The 14,895-nt window shown below is 49.3% G+C and overlaps 6 protein-coding genes across 6 annotated transcripts; 5 read left to right on the top strand and 1 right to left on the bottom strand.

Moving 5' to 3' along the window:
• The first annotated feature begins 66 nt into the window (after positions 1-66).
• Positions 67-2,975, top strand: DFJ58DRAFT_757839 (kinase-like domain-containing protein). The gene is made up of 10 exons (XM_041388237.1): positions 67-159; positions 219-573; positions 625-683; positions 738-775; positions 902-955; positions 1,015-1,033; positions 1,085-1,177; positions 1,229-1,361; positions 1,415-1,824; positions 1,876-2,975. The coding sequence occupies exons 1-10, from the start codon at positions 132-134 to the stop codon at positions 2,595-2,597; spliced, it is 1,911 nt and encodes a 636-aa protein (XP_041250223.1). The 5' UTR covers positions 67-131; the 3' UTR covers positions 2,598-2,975.
• DFJ58DRAFT_757835 (uncharacterized protein) lies at positions 2,976-5,150 on the bottom strand. Its single transcript, XM_041388236.1, is given in 10 exon segments — positions 2,976-3,297; positions 3,354-3,505; positions 3,559-3,661; positions 3,716-4,027; positions 4,081-4,315; positions 4,335-4,492; positions 4,553-4,607; positions 4,664-4,827; positions 4,885-4,923; positions 5,066-5,150. The coding sequence occupies 10 exon segments, from the start codon at positions 5,108-5,110 to the stop codon at positions 3,109-3,111; spliced, it is 1,452 nt and encodes a 483-aa protein (XP_041250222.1). The 5' UTR covers positions 5,111-5,150; the 3' UTR covers positions 2,976-3,108.
• Positions 5,151-5,978: 828 nt separating this feature from the next.
• Positions 5,979-7,563, top strand: DFJ58DRAFT_318109 (methyltransferase-domain-containing protein). Its single transcript, XM_041379815.1, has 5 exons — positions 5,979-6,548; positions 6,604-6,685; positions 6,742-7,109; positions 7,159-7,255; positions 7,310-7,563. The coding sequence occupies exons 1-5, from the start codon at positions 6,040-6,042 to the stop codon at positions 7,439-7,441; spliced, it is 1,188 nt and encodes a 395-aa protein (XP_041250221.1). The 5' UTR covers positions 5,979-6,039; the 3' UTR covers positions 7,442-7,563.
• DFJ58DRAFT_318071 (armadillo beta-catenin plakoglobin) lies at positions 7,545-8,692 on the top strand. The gene is made up of 8 exons (XM_041379814.1): positions 7,545-7,741; positions 7,795-7,866; positions 7,934-8,043; positions 8,106-8,167; positions 8,225-8,352; positions 8,403-8,474; positions 8,533-8,601; positions 8,652-8,692. The coding sequence occupies exons 1-8, from the start codon at positions 7,637-7,639 to the stop codon at positions 8,682-8,684; spliced, it is 651 nt and encodes a 216-aa protein (XP_041250220.1). The 5' UTR covers positions 7,545-7,636; the 3' UTR covers positions 8,685-8,692.
• Positions 8,693-8,857: 165 nt separating this feature from the next.
• Positions 8,858-12,570, top strand: DFJ58DRAFT_318031 (uncharacterized protein). The gene is made up of 3 exons (XM_041379813.1): positions 8,858-11,538; positions 11,587-11,678; positions 11,735-12,570. The coding sequence occupies exons 1-3, from the start codon at positions 8,928-8,930 to the stop codon at positions 12,206-12,208; spliced, it is 3,177 nt and encodes a 1,058-aa protein (XP_041250219.1). The 5' UTR covers positions 8,858-8,927; the 3' UTR covers positions 12,209-12,570.
• DFJ58DRAFT_318025 (uncharacterized protein) lies at positions 12,491-14,557 on the top strand. The gene is made up of 15 exons (XM_041379812.1): positions 12,491-12,832; positions 12,896-12,905; positions 12,952-12,971; positions 13,022-13,054; positions 13,113-13,209; positions 13,259-13,287; positions 13,349-13,379; positions 13,439-13,471; positions 13,524-13,600; positions 13,654-13,708; positions 13,773-13,871; positions 13,923-14,033; positions 14,097-14,137; positions 14,195-14,220; positions 14,285-14,557. The coding sequence occupies exons 1-15, from the start codon at positions 12,773-12,775 to the stop codon at positions 14,394-14,396; spliced, it is 834 nt and encodes a 277-aa protein (XP_041250218.1). The 5' UTR covers positions 12,491-12,772; the 3' UTR covers positions 14,397-14,557.
• Positions 14,558-14,895: the final 338 nt, after the last annotated feature.

Below are 14,895 nucleotides of genomic sequence, written 5' to 3'. Positions count from 1 at the left end.
ACTAGAAGACGCTACAGTGACGTCACTTGGGAGGCTGGAATGACAAAAAGGCTTCTAGTGGACGCACTCCGTACCACCAACTCATTTCCCCAGATTATTCGTAGCCCATCATAATTTCTTTTCTTCCAACCATGCCAGCCGTCGTAGACGCTTTCAAGAGTATGTTTTTGTTTTTTTGTTTTGTTTTGGAAGGCAGCCATATAACTCATACCCACCAGATCTCATACGCAAACATCATCATCATCGGCATCCTGACTCTGAACCCCAGCCATACACGGCGTCTGTGCCAGAGTCAAGTCACCAGCCTCAGAATCGACAACAACAACAACAGGAGTTGCAGCAGCAGGCTAAGCTCCGAGCTGAACAGGATTCTCAGAAACATCAACAGCCTGAGAAACAGCATCAACCTGAAAAGGAGCAGCATCAACCCGAGAATACACCACAGCCTCAGCCTGCACCTGACTCCCGGCATCAACAAATCAACATGACCTTACCCGAGGATCGAGAGCCAAAGAACAAAATGCCCACCTACAAAGGCTTGGATAACTTCAAGCTACTGGATAAGATGGGAGAGTGAGTGTGGTGTCATCAGTCACTGTGCTAAACATCTAACTTTTTATCTAGCGGCGCATTTTCCAATGTTTACAAGGCGGTAGATCTAACAACTGGGCAGACAGTCGCAGGTTCAGTTCTTCGATTCTTCTCCTGTTATAACCGGCTGATCCACTTTTTCATAGTGAAAGTCGTTCGCAAGTTTGAGTTGAATGCTTCTCAGGTAAGTAGATGCGTACCCCCGCCCCTCACATAGTTCACATACATTGTCCTCCACACTACTCCCCCACCTATCGGCTTCGGTTCATGACACCCCTGCTCTGCTTGTGTCTTGTTGTCCCTCTGTTAGGCCGGCGAAAAACATCTCAGTATCCAGTTCAAGAAAAAGCCGCGCGTAACAGAGGTGACGTTTGGAATTGAAGAGTTCCACGTATCGCTAACCGTGCTATCTTCATCATGCAGCGGGCCAATATTTTGAAAGGTAGGCGTGTCATGTTTTTCTGATCATTCCCGGCACTGATCTAGATTACAGAGGTGCAAATCATGAGGGGAACCAATCACCCATCGATCGTAAAGTTGATCTCATTTTCCGAATCACCAGAATACTATTTTCTGGTTATGGAACGTATGTGCGATCACCATCTTTCCCGTGTCGGTAACTCATAATCGCACGCAGTCATGGAGGGCGGTGAATTGTTCCACCAGATCGTCAAGCTGACGTATTTCAGTGAGAATCTAGCAAGACACGTGATTCTCCAGGTTGCACAGGGTATCCGTTATCTTCACGAGGAACGCGGTGTTGTACATCGGTATCTGCATTTCCTGTGGAGCAATGACGTTCGCTGACATCCGGTTGTCATAGGGACATCAAACCAGAAAATCTGTTATTCGAGCGGATACCCATCATTCCTTCAAATGGTATCGTACAACGCCCGTATGACGAGGAAAAGGAGGATGAAGGCGAATTTATCCCAGGGGTCGGTGGAGGCGGAATCGGGCGAATCAAGATTGCGGATTTTGGCTTATCAAAAGTGATCTGGAACGAGGAAACGATGACGCCATGCGGAACCGTTGGCTATACTGCCCCCGAAATCGTCAAGGATGAGCGTTATTCACAAAGTGTGGACATGTGGGCACTTGGCTGCGTGCTTTACACACTCCTTTGCGGGTTCCCGCCGTTCTACGATGAGAGTATCAACGTCTTAACAGAGAAGGTCGCGCGGGGATATTACACATTTTTGAGTCCGTGGTGGGATGATATCAGCCATTCTGGTATTATTTTCGAACTTTCTATCTAAAATGCGATATTGACTAGTTGCCCAGCGAAGGATCTCATTCAACATCTGTTATGCGTGGACCCTGCTCAGAGATATACCATAGATGAGTTCCTTGCTCACCCGTGGTGCACTGCCGCTCCTGCCCCACCACCAGCATCATCCACTCCTGCTTATGTCAACTCTCCTCCGCTTGACTCTCCTCTGCTTACCGCTGCCCGTGGTGGCGTTTTAGAGGCTCGTTCTCCTGGCCTCGCAACGCTCAAGGAAGCATTCGACATTACATATGCAGTCCACCGTATGGAAGAAGAAGGTGCACGTAGGCGTGCATACAATGGTCGTGGCGGCGCCGGTACCCGAGGATTCCTGCATGGGCTTAATGAGGACGAAGAAGACAACGTCGATGACAAAGTCCTCGTACATGATGCACGGAGCAGGAGAGGGGAGCTTGAGACTCGTGCACCAATACCGTTTACCCAGGGTGGGTTACCTGGTGCCGGAGCGAAGACCGTCGCAAAGCGCAATATCATTGGTGGACATAACCAAGCAGATCGTAGTCTTTTGGACGGTCGCGCAGGCCCAAGAGATCGTGGTCGCCGTCAACCTGGTGGCCAAGGAGGTTTCCAGCTAGATATGGACAGTGCAACCCTACTTGGTCGTCGCAATAAGAAAATGGCAGGTCCTGGTATTGCGGAGTCGAGTCCACTATCGCACGCTGTCCACATAGATGACTACTCGCTTCCGCCTGGAAGTCCTATGCGGGTCACCTGATGACGTTGGACGTGCACGTCGTTTTTTTAATAATCCCAAGGACGTATGTTAACGGATGGCTTGCAGACTTGGATACCACTTATCCATTTCCATCACAGTCTTCTCTCGCCGTGTTTCGACCAATCCACACCAAGTTGCCTGCTTTCATTCATCAGTATAATATCTTCAAGTACCATAGAATACCTTTGCTTTCAATCGTTTTGGCCCTGCATTCCCTTCCCGCAGCATGGAACATTCGCACATACTGGCACATACTGATAATTAGTTGTCCCATATATGTCACATTGTTGTTTCTTTTAACTGTTGTACCTGCCGCATGCATACATTTGTACTTCATAAACACTAGGTACTGTATTACACGCAAAGGCTCATCTTCATGGCATTGGAACATCTTGACGAGCGTAAATAAGATAACTAAATATGCGCTAATCACAACTTCGCCACATCTGCAAGAGCGGAAACAATAACCCCCCTGTCAACATCGCTCTGCGTCCAGGGGCTCTTGCACGACTCAGCCATCAACCACGAGTATTGACGCTCCACCATCTCTCGTTATCTTACGTCTAGTCTTCATGAGCACGTAACGGCGACCAAATTGTCCGAGTTTTGGCACTGGGGCTACATGTCCCGTCCTGGCAGTATCGGGTGTATCTGGAAATACTCCCAGGCCAGAGGCTGCAAGCACAATCGCTTCACCGGTCTGAGCAGCGATATCACGTTGAATCACAGTGCCACGTATTGAGCTCGACAACGCACCTGCAGTCTAACAACGCGATCAAAAGCGTCTTCTGCTGATATGTCGGCTGATACATGCTTTGCCAGATGTTCCCACCACGATGGAGAGGAGAACCGGTGCAAAATCGTGACAGTACATAGGTCAAGTAGAACGGGTGGCACGACCGTAGGTTCTGGCAGACAAGGTGTGGGGGCCCAACATGAAGAAGATATAAGTGCCAAGTACCTTGTGTGCTAATGATAACGCGCATCGCTAGGTGACGCTGCTCCCTGGTCAATGTCAGGAGAGACTTAGTCAAACCAGAGGAGCTTTTTGTGGGCGACAGGTACTGTGACAATCGAATCGTCAATGACACCGAAAAGTTCAATTTCAGAGTGCAAACCTTGTGGGCTTCATCGACTACCAGCACTTTCCCGGTCCCTACGTCCGCTCTGACAAACAGACGCGTGATGATTTCAAACAGTCCACATGCTGACGCTGGGTCGATGAACGGGTCTGATAAATCGATGATCGTCAGCTGCGATTCTGCAAAGCGGGTCTGCGGTTTCATGTTTGGGTTCATGAAGGAGGTGAGCAACGCCATCCTCTGCTCAAGACTTGCGAGCTGCATACTGTTAAACGATTCCTTCTTCACATCCAACTGCCGCATAAATTCGGGATAAGTGAAGTTTTCCCCAAGGTCACGGAGGATCGACTGCAGGAATAGTGATGTCATAGAAGAAAGTCGCTCAAAAGAGAAACACGCACCAAAATACCCTGAATATAAAGCGGAGCTGATTCAGAGGAGCCGACAGCCATCATGGATAGAAAGGCTTGTGCATCCAACTCATCTTGACTGAAGAACAATGGTTCGACAGTGATCCCATCACCCAGGGGCGCATAGACAGCCCTCATGGTGTTCAGAGAAGAACGTGAAACATAAACCTTGACGGACGGCGTTTGTACACCGGGAAAGTGGGACGAGCTGATCCATGCAGCTTCACTAGGTCGAGAGCTGGGACCCCCCCTCTCCAAAGTGGAGAACAAGCCCTGACAACGGCTTCTGCAGGGTACCAGTTGAGCGCATATTCGGAATAAACATGCTCTCGAGAAGCAGAGAAACTGTGTGGGACTTCCCCGAGCCCTGAACCCCACAGACCACAGCAGAGAAGGGTGCATTCTGGGGGTACAAAAAATGAGATAACGCTGAACACGCATCTTACATCAAGGAGTTGCATACCGTGTTCACATAGAGCTGAGGGTTCACTGGCCTGTATGGTACATTGTTTTTATTGCTATAAAAAGTATCAGTGGTCGGTCTACGAATGCAAAAAACCACGGGTTGCCTTACTGGATAGACAAAATACTGCCTAAGACACCGTACTGAGTGGCACCTTCACGATAACCTGCCGCAACGTATGCATCACGGGTTATGATTGGGGCCGTGCGAAGTTCATGATCATTGCTTCTTCCTCGGACGTCACTGATGTTGTCATGAAGAAGCTCCAGCTCCTCCTTGACAACATAGGTCACATGTGAGTCGGCTAGAGTTTACACTAACAAGACGCCTACATGGGCAGGATCCCGAGGAGCGACGGAAGCTCCAGAGCGCTGCCCGAGCCTCAGTGAAAATATTTTGATCATACATATGACTGTAAGTACACTCACTGTACTGGGGTTTGTGACAGAGTATACATTTAGCTGAGAGAGCAGCTCTCTTAGATCGTTATTTAATCGTAGGGCATAGGCTTACCTCTCCTGGTCGTGTAGCTTGTGTTTGAGTTATTGCAATTGGCATTATTGAGATGTATCACGTACGTGGGGAGGGAGTGCCAGGCTGGTAAAGACAAGAATCCGTGAATTTATATTTGTCAATGGAAAAGGATTTGCCAAACCAATGTTTGTCGCGCGAGGGATATGTGCGAATTGTTCGGCAGCGATGGCTGCACTGTATTGCCGTTGGTTCGATTTGCAGAAATAGAAGGCGAAGGAGGAGGCTTTGGCTGATACTAGGCTGCGAGGTTACGTACTGAGAGATCCGCTTAAAAACGAGCGCTTACAACAGAAGTAAAAGACGCCGTCCTCTGCACAGCGTTTGGCTGCATCTTGCGAGGGATGAACTGCTTGAGTACGCCGTCCTTGGATGGCGGCGTCCCTTCGATGCGGTCCGTCGCCATAGCGGTCATCTTCTCTTTGCCTTTGGCAGACATGCTAGAGAGAATCTGGGTGATTCGAGATAAAATCAAGGCAGTGGGTAAATAAGCATCACATGCTTCTGTTAAGAAGCTTCCAGGTTGTCTGCCGCGTGTTTCGTTCTAGGGTGCGAAGCACGAGGCCTAGCGTGAAGAGCCTATCCATGCTGTGTGCGTGATTCTGATGATGTAGGAGAAACCTAAGTTACATGCCGCGTCCGCAACGCGTCCGAGTGTCCTCCTCACCGTATCCGCGAGTTGTGGTGAAGCGCGGATCACCTATCAATACGTAGAACCTCAAGAGGATTGATACTGGTTCTGCTGTGCAGAATCCCTGTCTGATGGTGAAATTGCTATAGAGATATTCACTTGATTATCACAAAATTTTGTGGCCTCATTGAAGGCGCGAATGAGCGAACCTTGATCAATATTGCAATTGTAAGCCCACTGTAAGCCACTCAAAGCACTCGAATCGGGATCAATAACATCAATAATTTCGCAGGACTGTTTTCAACTCGTCACGTCCTAATTTCTGATGGCACTATTCGAGGTTCCTGGGTGGTCTGTGCCTACTGCTCCAGTCTCAAAATTGGCACAGTCAACTTCCAAGAAACGTAAGCGACCCGCAGCTCAAGATGCTGATAAAATGCAATCCGTCGAGGTCAACCTAGACAAGCTTATGCAGAAGTTCGGAAGTGTTGGAAAACACCAGGAGGATAAGCAAGGGCCCAAGAAGAAAAAGAAGATTCACGGGAAGACCACTGGGGGGCTAGATGCCAAGGTTGAACACGCAACCTCTAACAAGGGACAGGAGAAGGTTTCATCCCCCCCTGGTGGGTCCATTAAGGGGAGCGCAGTCGAACAATCAGTGAAGGGGGGTTCGGGGCTGCGCAAGAAGATGATAAAGCAAAAGAAGAGCTCGAAGCCCGATGGTGGAAAATCTGAGCAACAGCCACAAAATGTTTCGCCCACACTTGATGAAGTCTCAGGCCTCACGAGCTTGCAGAGGGGTATGAAAGAGAGTCTTGATGGTGCTCGATTCAGGTATGTATCCTGATACATGATGTTCTAATGCATATCACAAGTGGTCACGGTGCAGGTGGATAAATGAATTGCTCTACAAATCCGACAGCTCAGAGGCGGTGAGAATGATGAAAGAAGACCCAGCGGTCTTTCATGATGTGCGTATTTGTATCATCATTTCTCTAACAGAATCGTCATGTACACCTGTATGCAGTATCACTCCGGTTTTCGACACCAGGTGCAGTCGTGGCCATCAAATCCTGTGTCACATTACATTTCTCAGTTGTCATCCTACCCTCAAAACACAATCATAGTAGATCTCGGCTGCGGGGATGCGACGCTTGCTCGCGGCCTTTCTCTGAAGAAGCTGAAAGTACTGTCTTTTGACCTAATATCCGACGGTGCCTATATCGTGGAGGCGGACATATGTTCACATGTGCCTCTTCCCGGTTCTGAACCTTCATCGTCTCAGATGTCTGAAGGTGAAGCGCAGGTTGTGGATGTGGTTGTGTGTGCCCTTAGCCTTATGGGAACCAACTGGCCTGTGTGCATCCGGGAAGCGTGGAGGGTTCTGAAACCCGGGTACGTCATACGCTGTCACACAATGTCTGGCGTGCTCAATTTTATCCAGGGGGGAGCTAAAAATAGCAGAAGTTGCCAGTCGCTTTACTGATGTGGATGAATTTGTGTCGTTAATTAACTCTGTTGGATTCAAGATGAAAGCAAAGGTAAGGCGCATCCAGAGTACACGGTGGTACAGACTGAGTCTCTTCACAATCCAGGACGATCGCAACAGTCATTTTACATTGTTTGAATTCAAGAAAATAGCTCGCACATCGCGGACGGGTAAAGAGTGGTCGAAAGTGATATCGAATGGTGGCATTCTGAAACCTTGCGAATACAAGAGAAGATGAGGATTCTCGATTCCGTAGTCAGATTTGGCCTACTTCGAAAGCAACGACTGTCTTGAAGCAACCTTGAAACTTGAGGCCTTGAAGCTTGAAGTCCTATCTATTGACATATAGGGGATCCCTTGCTAGATTGCTCCTAAATTGGCAATTGGCTGATACGACATTCGGCACAATGTACCTAGTCTGTACCGAACAACCATGTCCAACAACTTGAAGAGGTGCCATGTTCTCTCGCACCCTTTGGTGAATGCACGATTGTCACAATTGCGGCAGACTAATACAAATCCAAAGGATTTCCGGGAGGTGAGCAACAGCTGTTGTGTGAAGTGGTCAGGGAATCAATGCGTTCGAGGCAGGGTATCCATGATATTAGCTTGATCTTGGGCATTGAAGCTTCGCGCGATCTGGAAGAGGAGACCTTTCAAGGTGTGAGTGAATTCTCTGCGGATGCGTGCTCACGACTTAATGTTCCTGTGTGCTGATGAAACTACCCAGCAAACACCAGTTGGTCCTTTCACGGGTACAACTATTAAGCCCAAGGTTGGGCTGACACCCATTCTGCGTGCTGGCTTGGGCATGACGGACGCACTCTTGTCCCTTTTCCCGTATGTGACTGGATATACAACTTTGTTGCACCTTCTGACGTATCAGTGGACATGTCGTGTAGGACAGCAGCAATCTACCATCTTGGACTCTACCGAGAGAAGGTCAGCCTTCAACCGGTCGAATGTGAGATTTGAAGTCAATTTCTCACATGACATACGGGCTGATTGATTATTGTGGCAGACTATTCGAAACTTCCTCCAGTCCCTCCGATAGACACATGTTTCATTCTCGATCCTTTGGTTGCCACTGGTGGTACTGCATGTGCTGCCCTCGCCATGATCATAGACTGGGGAGTTCCTAGTAAGAGCGTTGCGTTGCATGACAGTGAAGCGCTGTTTACCGTCTAACAGTATCAAAGATCAAGTTACTGGCTGTACTCGGATCAGAAGAAGGACTCAATCATGTACACGCTGAATATCCTGAATTAGAGGTCTCTCATTCCTTTATTGTTCCCCAATTTATGTCCAAAACTGATACTCGTATTCCAGATCTGGGTAGCAGCCGTGGATCCAACTCTCACACCTGACGGCCTGATATCTCCTGGATTGGGTGACACCGTGAGTCCATTATTATTGTCTTCAATCGGCATTTCCGAGATATTTCGCAGGGAGACCGTCTCTTCAATACCATTCGGGTGTAACGATTGCAGCGATGTATTATGAGGGTGTAATGGATGTCCCCTCTGAATTATGTAGTAGTGTCATTTCTGAATCACCTGTGCTAATATTGTTTGTCTGCTGTAAGGTCATCACGTGACCGCGTAAGGTGTGATTATCACGGTCGAGTTGCACCATCTCGCACCATTGACTCCGACGCTTTCCGAAGTCACACAGAAAAATGCAGACCGACGTTCTCCGAATAGCCAGCTGTTTTGAACTCGGATATGACTATCGAAGTTTTCTCTGGCACATCGACACCGTTGTCAGCAGCGGCAACGCTCATAGGAACTCCTACGGAAGACCCCAAGGACTTGCCTATTCACGGAGCTAGCGTATTCAATAAACCGGCATCTCACATCATCGAACTACTTGCGTCTCGTTCAGCTACCAGCTCTGCAGTTTATATTTACGATGTCGCTGAACAAGTAGGATTCGGAACACTGACTAAAACATGGTCGTCGGCCATGGAGTCCACTGTGCCAGTCATAAGCCTCCAGACGAGAGCAGGCGCCGGCCTTAGTCTCGTCGGACGACTTTCCGAAGGCAGTAGCCAGGATTTGGTGAAGGGAGCAGTTCTCACTGCTTACACTACGCCCGCTGGGCTCGCCGCGATGGTCGAATCATTGTCATATTTGCCCCCTGCTACTAGTAACAGTAGGTTGATTGTCCAGGTCCCGGCAGTCACCACTGTCGGACCAAGCTTCGCGCTCTCCCCAACGTTGGCATCCCTCTCTGCAGCTTTCCCCATCCTTCCCGATAATCTTGTTGTACTCTTATCTGCTACCCCACAGGAGTCCATAGATCTTGCCGCGCTTTCGTACAAGCTTACGTCCTCCCACGTTGTTCATATCTTCGATCACCACGGCATCTCCCGCGAAAGTGGCCACGTTTTTGTCCCCACTCTTCAGCTCAAGGAGACTCCCGCACTGGATGTACCAGAACTCATTCGGTGGTCTGGATATCAGTTTTTCGATTACGTCGGTGATTTAAATACAGAGACGGTGGTTGTCTTGTTGAATGGGCCTTTGGCGCTAATGGCGAAGTCCATTGTGGCTCACAGTAGTGGCCTTGGTGTCGTGGTTGTAAGAGTGTTGAGGCCGTGGGATGGTAATGCCTTCAAGCAATGTCTCCCTGATACTGTAAAGGAGGTTCACGTCTTCGACGATGTACCCAATGAAGTCTGCCAAGGCAGCCTATTCGTCGATGTCTTTGGGTCGCTCTATGGTCCAAACTCTCCAGGTCCACTTGTGCGAGCCCACCGGGTGACACCCACAAGGACATCATCCTTCCTCTCAGACCCGGCTCAGTTCTCAACCCTCCTCACTGAACTCTCACACCAAGTTCCTGCTGCGACGCACCTAGACGCATCCTCAGCCAGGAAGCTTCTCTTCTTCAGTACCCCGAAGTCCACTCTTTCTCCTCTCCCCCAGACTGTAGCGAATTCTTTTGCGAGCACAGTTTCTGTCCGCCTCCTTACCGACCATGATATTTTCAGCAAATCGGGAGGCGTCACTGCGGACAAGATTGTGCTTTCTCCGCGCAGCGAGGGCACAGACGTTCTTCCTATGGCCGCAGCGTTTCCCTCAGGAACAGCAGACTTCATTTGCGTCCTAGATGCGAATCTGCTGAAGTCCCACTCATTGCTAAACCAGGCAAAGTCTGGGGCAATAGTACTCGTCGTTTCCCCATGGTCCTCTGAGCTACCATACAACTTACCTCCTGCCGTATTGTCGGCAGCGGTTGAGAAGAAACTCCGGATCTTTACCCTAGACGCCAAAGCTATCTCGTCTAGTTTCGGAGCGGAACTCGGGGTAGCTCAGGACACTCTGCAAAGAGTAGTCGTTTATCTTGCAGTTCTAAGGCTTTACCTCGGGAAGGCCGCCAGTGAACCTGCCGTTCGCAAGCTTGCAGAGGGTGTCGCAAGGGAGGTGGCCCAGGGTAGCCAGCTCGCGAAGATTAGTGCCAGCTCTTGGGCTGCCCTTGAGGAGGTCAATTTACAGATCCCTCTGGCAGCGGACGATGGTGATGCAAAGCCTCCCTCTCCTCTCAAGCAGTTTGAGTTTAATGCTATCGCTGTGGAGACCGCTGATGGCCAGACTGTGGTCAATGGCTCGAAAGTTTCTTCGTGGCATGATGCTGCCAAGCACCTTCTGTTCCCATCCGTCTTCACACCTCCAACACCTCCCTCAGAGGAAGCTGAAGAGTACATTCAAGATCCCTCTCTGCGACCAGAGGTACCTGAGCATACCTATCTGGTGACTTGCACGGTCAATCGCCGCTTAACGCCTCTGGATTACGACAGGAACGTCTTCCACCTGGAGTTCGACACGGTGGGCACTGGCCTCAAGTACGCTATTGGAGAGGCCTTGGGCGTGCATGGGTGGAATGATGAACAAGAAGTTCTTGATTTCTGCAAATGGTATGGTGTCGATTCCCAGCGATTGATCACCATCCCAGTGGCTGCAAACGAAGGGAAGATGTACACTCGCACTATCTTCCAGGCGCTTCAGCAACAAACCGACCTCTTTGGCCGGCCGCCGAAGTCGTTTTACGCTGAGCTAGCTGCATATGCTACTAGCCCTGCCGATAGGCTGGCGCTTCAATTTATCGGCGCACCTGAAGGGTCGTCTACTTTCAAGAAGCTGGGAGAGAAAGACACTGTCACATTTGCAGAGGTCTTGCAACGATATCCTAGCGCGAGGCCAGGAATTGAGACTCTATGCGAGATGATTGGAGACATCAAGCCCAGGCACTACAGTATTGCAAGCGCGCAGAGTGTGGTGGGCAATCGAGTCGATTTGCTAGTGGTCACCGTGGAATGGACCGCGCCAAATGGTATGCAATTTTTGAATCGGTTTCTCATGTTAACAAGCGGATCTTTAGGCACCCCTCGTTATGGGCAGTGTACTAGATATCTAGCCGATCTCAAGGTTGGACAGAAGGTTACCGTTTCCATCAAGCCCAGTGTTATGAAGGTATGCGTGGACTGACTTGTCAACCGCGATTCCGCCATTGACGCACTCTTCTTTAGCTTCCACCAGACAATATGCAGCCCATCATCATGGCAGGTCTTGGCACTGGAGCTGCTCCATTCCGCGCCTTTCTACAGCATCGCGCTCTACTCGCTCAACAAGGCATCCCTGTAGGACCCACCTACTATTACTTCGGTTCGCGGCATCAACATCAAGAATATCTCTACGGTGAAGAGATAGAAGCGTATATTCTGGACGGCACGATCACAAAAGCTGGACTTGCATTCTCTCGAGATGGACCCAAGAAGGTGTACATACAGCACCTCATGCTCGAGGACGCTGCCGTTCTCGCATCCCTGTTGAAGAATCAGGCGGGGGTGTTCTACCTCTGTGGCCCAACGTGGCCAGTACCTGACGTGTACGAAGCACTTGTGGGTGCACTGGTCAAGAACGAGGGACATACCCTGGAGAGCGGTGGAGAATTCTTGATGAGTCTTAAGGAAGAAGAGCGGTATGTTCTGGAAGTGTATTAGAAGGCTACGTTATACACAGCACAAGTATGATCATCAAGTGATCGCCATATTGAGCCTCATCAGGTGCCATCTCAGATCTGTCATATGCATAAACGGCGATCCCACTCCGCCATGTGACTTTCGTGCAATGTAATGGTGCGCCCCTCGACTCTTGATGTATTTTCCTTTTCCTTTCATCGTGTCTTCATCTTATTCTTTCCATGGCATAATGGGTATTCAAAATGCTTCTGGGTATCATCATAAAGAGAAGACTTGCATCATGACTATTTCACACATCACTGGAGACATCTGCGGCAGAGATGCGGCATCCAGCTGGTTTTTTAATCATTGTTTATTGTGCGGTGAGGCGGAGCCCTATGCTGGACAGTACGTACAGTATCCATCTAAGTGAGACATGTATTCTCAGCCAATGATGATACACGCGATGCCCGGTGACTTTCGACACTTGGTACTGCCCGCTGGCATTGCCTTGCTAGCCATCATATATTATGCACTGTGTGTGTATAAGGTACATGATATCGTTCATCCCTCGTCCACAAAACCTGTTTTCTACTTCTGGAGTCAATGGAGTCTGAGTATTCGGCTGACGCTTTTGTAGCGGCGAGTAGTCTCCGGACCTCCACTGTGCGTCTTTTTCTACTCAATACAAGGGCCGTTGATAATAGTGCATCTTCAATGTGCTACCAGTACATATACAGTGCGTGCTGTCTGAACTGTCTCTTCCTTGTCCTAACGTTGCTCAGCGTCGATGGCTACATTTTGGGTGGGCTTGCCTTGATGGATTTCCGTCCGCCGTTGAAATAACTTGCACAGACCTACGGCTATGCTTGTTCACTTCATGAGGAGGTAACGTCAATATACTTGTTCAAGGTTTTTGATATCAATGATAACGTGTTGTTTAAAGTGGACGTTTCTGCTTCAATCCCGCTGGACTAAGATAAAGGGCCTTTATATCGTTGCACGATATGCGCCCTTTCTCCTATTCACGGGTCACCTTTATAGTGCGTTCAGCGTCTTTCCGGTGATTTGAATTGACATGTTGTGCTTCAGTGAATTTTATTCCCGACGGGGACCCCAATGTATGTGAATGTGCGATTGATTTTATGACTGATGTACTGGATGCTTACAACGCATCACCAGAAATGCCAGATGCTCGACAACGTCTGCTCATGTATGTACAGCATCCATCCATCCAGATCCCTGTCGAGCGCTGCCCCTTCTCTTTTACAGGTTTCAGCCTAATATCAATCATTTGTTCTGAATGTGTTTCCACTTCCCCTGTAACATACGCGCATTCCTGATAAAATTCATCTAGCTTTTTTTGTCCTCAGAACATATGCACTGTGGAACAAAAATAGGTTCGTTCTTGCAGCCATGCTGGCCGCCTTTCTTGTGAGTCTTCTGCCCCAACCAAACCGTAAGCTCATGATAGACGCGTCTGTTAGGCTGTCGGCGCAGCATCCGCTGGCCTGTTCTTTGCATTTCTCGATACTGCACCATGTATGCTCTCGCTCTCCTCTTCTCCTTACTATTCTACCAGCACTCACACCTTTCACATTGCTAGTTGAGACTAGCCCGATCCCGGGTATTACAGGTTGCTACCAGCCGTCAGGCAGCATCGGGTTCTTTCTACCATTTATTCTCTTATCTGTGCTCCAACTGGGTAAGTCACCGGAAGCTGGTAGCGATGGATGTTGACCGATGCACTTCCCAGGACTCATCTCCCTCACGCTCATACGCGCCCTGCGGACCTGGCGGGTGTCCAACAACTATCTATCTGCCGTCCTGCTGAAACATAATATATTTTACTATGCATGCGGTTTTTGTGAGTCAATGCACGCACATGCCAGACTTTGTGTGCTTATAGCTGATCATTTCGTTCCGAAAGTGTGCTCGATGATGAACGTCCTCGCGTCGATGCTTCTTCATGTGCGTGCATCCTTCCCCTGTCCTCAGACTGAGTCGTGAATTTCTCGTACAACTCAGGATGCCTACAAGGCCATGTTCCAAGAGTAGGCAACCACCAAACCTTGTTGCGCACTACGACTAACAAAACCCTACCACAACAATATACAGTTTTCAGTTCATCATCCTCGCGATCCTCGCCACAGACATGCACCTCCATCTTTGGCATAAAGATCGGCACCAGCATAGCTCTAATGCTGTCACGCTTATTCCTATGTCTTAAATGTCATCTGTGGGCCGTAGTACAGCGTGCGGGGAGGTTTAATGTGGGTCCAGACGGTGCCGGAGGTCCTGGTTCAGGTGTCTCCGCATCAGTAGTCCGTATCTATACATCGATTCTTACCGTCGAATTAGCCTGTCCATCCCGCGGGGAATCACATTGTGTCCAATATCTTGTCGCTTGGCTTGTTCGACCTTCTTCATGGAGGTGTAAGGTGACTCGTCTCCATACGTGACGGGAGGTTTGACCTTGATCGGCGAGCGCAAGGACCTCAGTATGGAAAAATTAAGCTTAGTCGGATTCAGGATCTGCGCGCTTAAGGGGGAATACAGATTTAGACCGTGGGCCAAGGTGCATTGGGATAGAGTTGGTCTGTCACAAATATCGCGTTGTGTTAAGCCTCCACCGTAAGGGGCGGCAGAGTTAGTGTATCAAACGATTCGGAGGATTTAATCAATGGGGGGTGTGCTCTTCTCCTGTGGCCCAGTGCTGGAAGTGTAAG

Source organism: Suillus subalutaceus, assembly GCF_016647625.1.
Source record: "Suillus subalutaceus strain FC151 chromosome Unknown DFJ58scaffold_4, whole genome shotgun sequence".
In the NCBI taxonomy this organism is placed as follows: domain Eukaryota; kingdom Fungi; phylum Basidiomycota; class Agaricomycetes; order Boletales; family Suillaceae; genus Suillus; species Suillus subalutaceus.
Note: the sequence above shows the minus strand (reverse complement) of the source record. Positions and strands in the feature narration are given on the sequence as shown.

Coding starts and splice junctions, on each gene's coding strand:
- DFJ58DRAFT_318031 (XM_041379813.1), top strand. CDS start 8,928: ATGACTATCGAAGTTTTCTCTGGCACATCGACACCGTTGTCAGCAGCG. Junction 11,539..11,586: donor GGAATGGACCGCGCCAAATG/GTATGCAATTTT, acceptor GCGGATCTTTAG/GCACCCCTCGTTATGGGCAG. Junction 11,679..11,734: donor TCAAGCCCAGTGTTATGAAG/GTATGCGTGGAC, acceptor ACTCTTCTTTAG/CTTCCACCAGACAATATGCA.
- DFJ58DRAFT_318109 (XM_041379815.1), top strand. CDS start 6,040: ATGGCACTATTCGAGGTTCCTGGGTGGTCTGTGCCTACTGCTCCAGTC. Junction 6,549..6,603: donor CTTGATGGTGCTCGATTCAG/GTATGTATCCTG, acceptor GTCACGGTGCAG/GTGGATAAATGAATTGCTCT. Junction 6,686..6,741: donor ACCCAGCGGTCTTTCATGAT/GTGCGTATTTGT, acceptor ACCTGTATGCAG/TATCACTCCGGTTTTCGACA.
- DFJ58DRAFT_318071 (XM_041379814.1), top strand. CDS start 7,637: ATGTCCAACAACTTGAAGAGGTGCCATGTTCTCTCGCACCCTTTGGTG. Junction 7,867..7,933: donor AAGAGGAGACCTTTCAAGGT/GTGAGTGAATTC, acceptor GAAACTACCCAG/CAAACACCAGTTGGTCCTTT. Junction 8,602..8,651: donor CTCCTGGATTGGGTGACACC/GTGAGTCCATTA, acceptor GATATTTCGCAG/GGAGACCGTCTCTTCAATAC.
- DFJ58DRAFT_757839 (XM_041388237.1), top strand. CDS start 132: ATGCCAGCCGTCGTAGACGCTTTCAAGA. Junction 574..624: donor CTACTGGATAAGATGGGAGA/GTGAGTGTGGTG, acceptor CTTTTTATCTAG/CGGCGCATTTTCCAATGTTT. Junction 1,825..1,875: donor GGATGATATCAGCCATTCTG/GTATTATTTTCG, acceptor CTAGTTGCCCAG/CGAAGGATCTCATTCAACAT.
- DFJ58DRAFT_757835 (XM_041388236.1), bottom strand. CDS start 5,110: ATGCCAATTGCAATAACTCAAACACAAGCTACACGACCAGGAGAG. Junction 4,493..4,552: donor CTCAGCTCTATGTGAACACG/GTATGCAACTCC, acceptor TTGTACCCCCAG/AATGCACCCTTCTCTGCTGT. Junction 3,506..3,558: donor CGTTATCATTAGCACACAAG/GTACTTGGCACT, acceptor CTTGTCTGCCAG/AACCTACGGTCGTGCCACCC.
- DFJ58DRAFT_318025 (XM_041379812.1), top strand. CDS start 12,773: ATGGAGTCTGAGTATTCGGCTGACGCTTTTGTAGCGGCGAGTAGTCTC. Junction 13,055..13,112: donor CTTGTTCACTTCATGAGGAG/GTAACGTCAATA, acceptor TGTTGTTTAAAG/TGGACGTTTCTGCTTCAATC. Junction 13,210..13,258: donor ATTCACGGGTCACCTTTATA/GTGCGTTCAGCG, acceptor GTTGTGCTTCAG/TGAATTTTATTCCCGACGGG.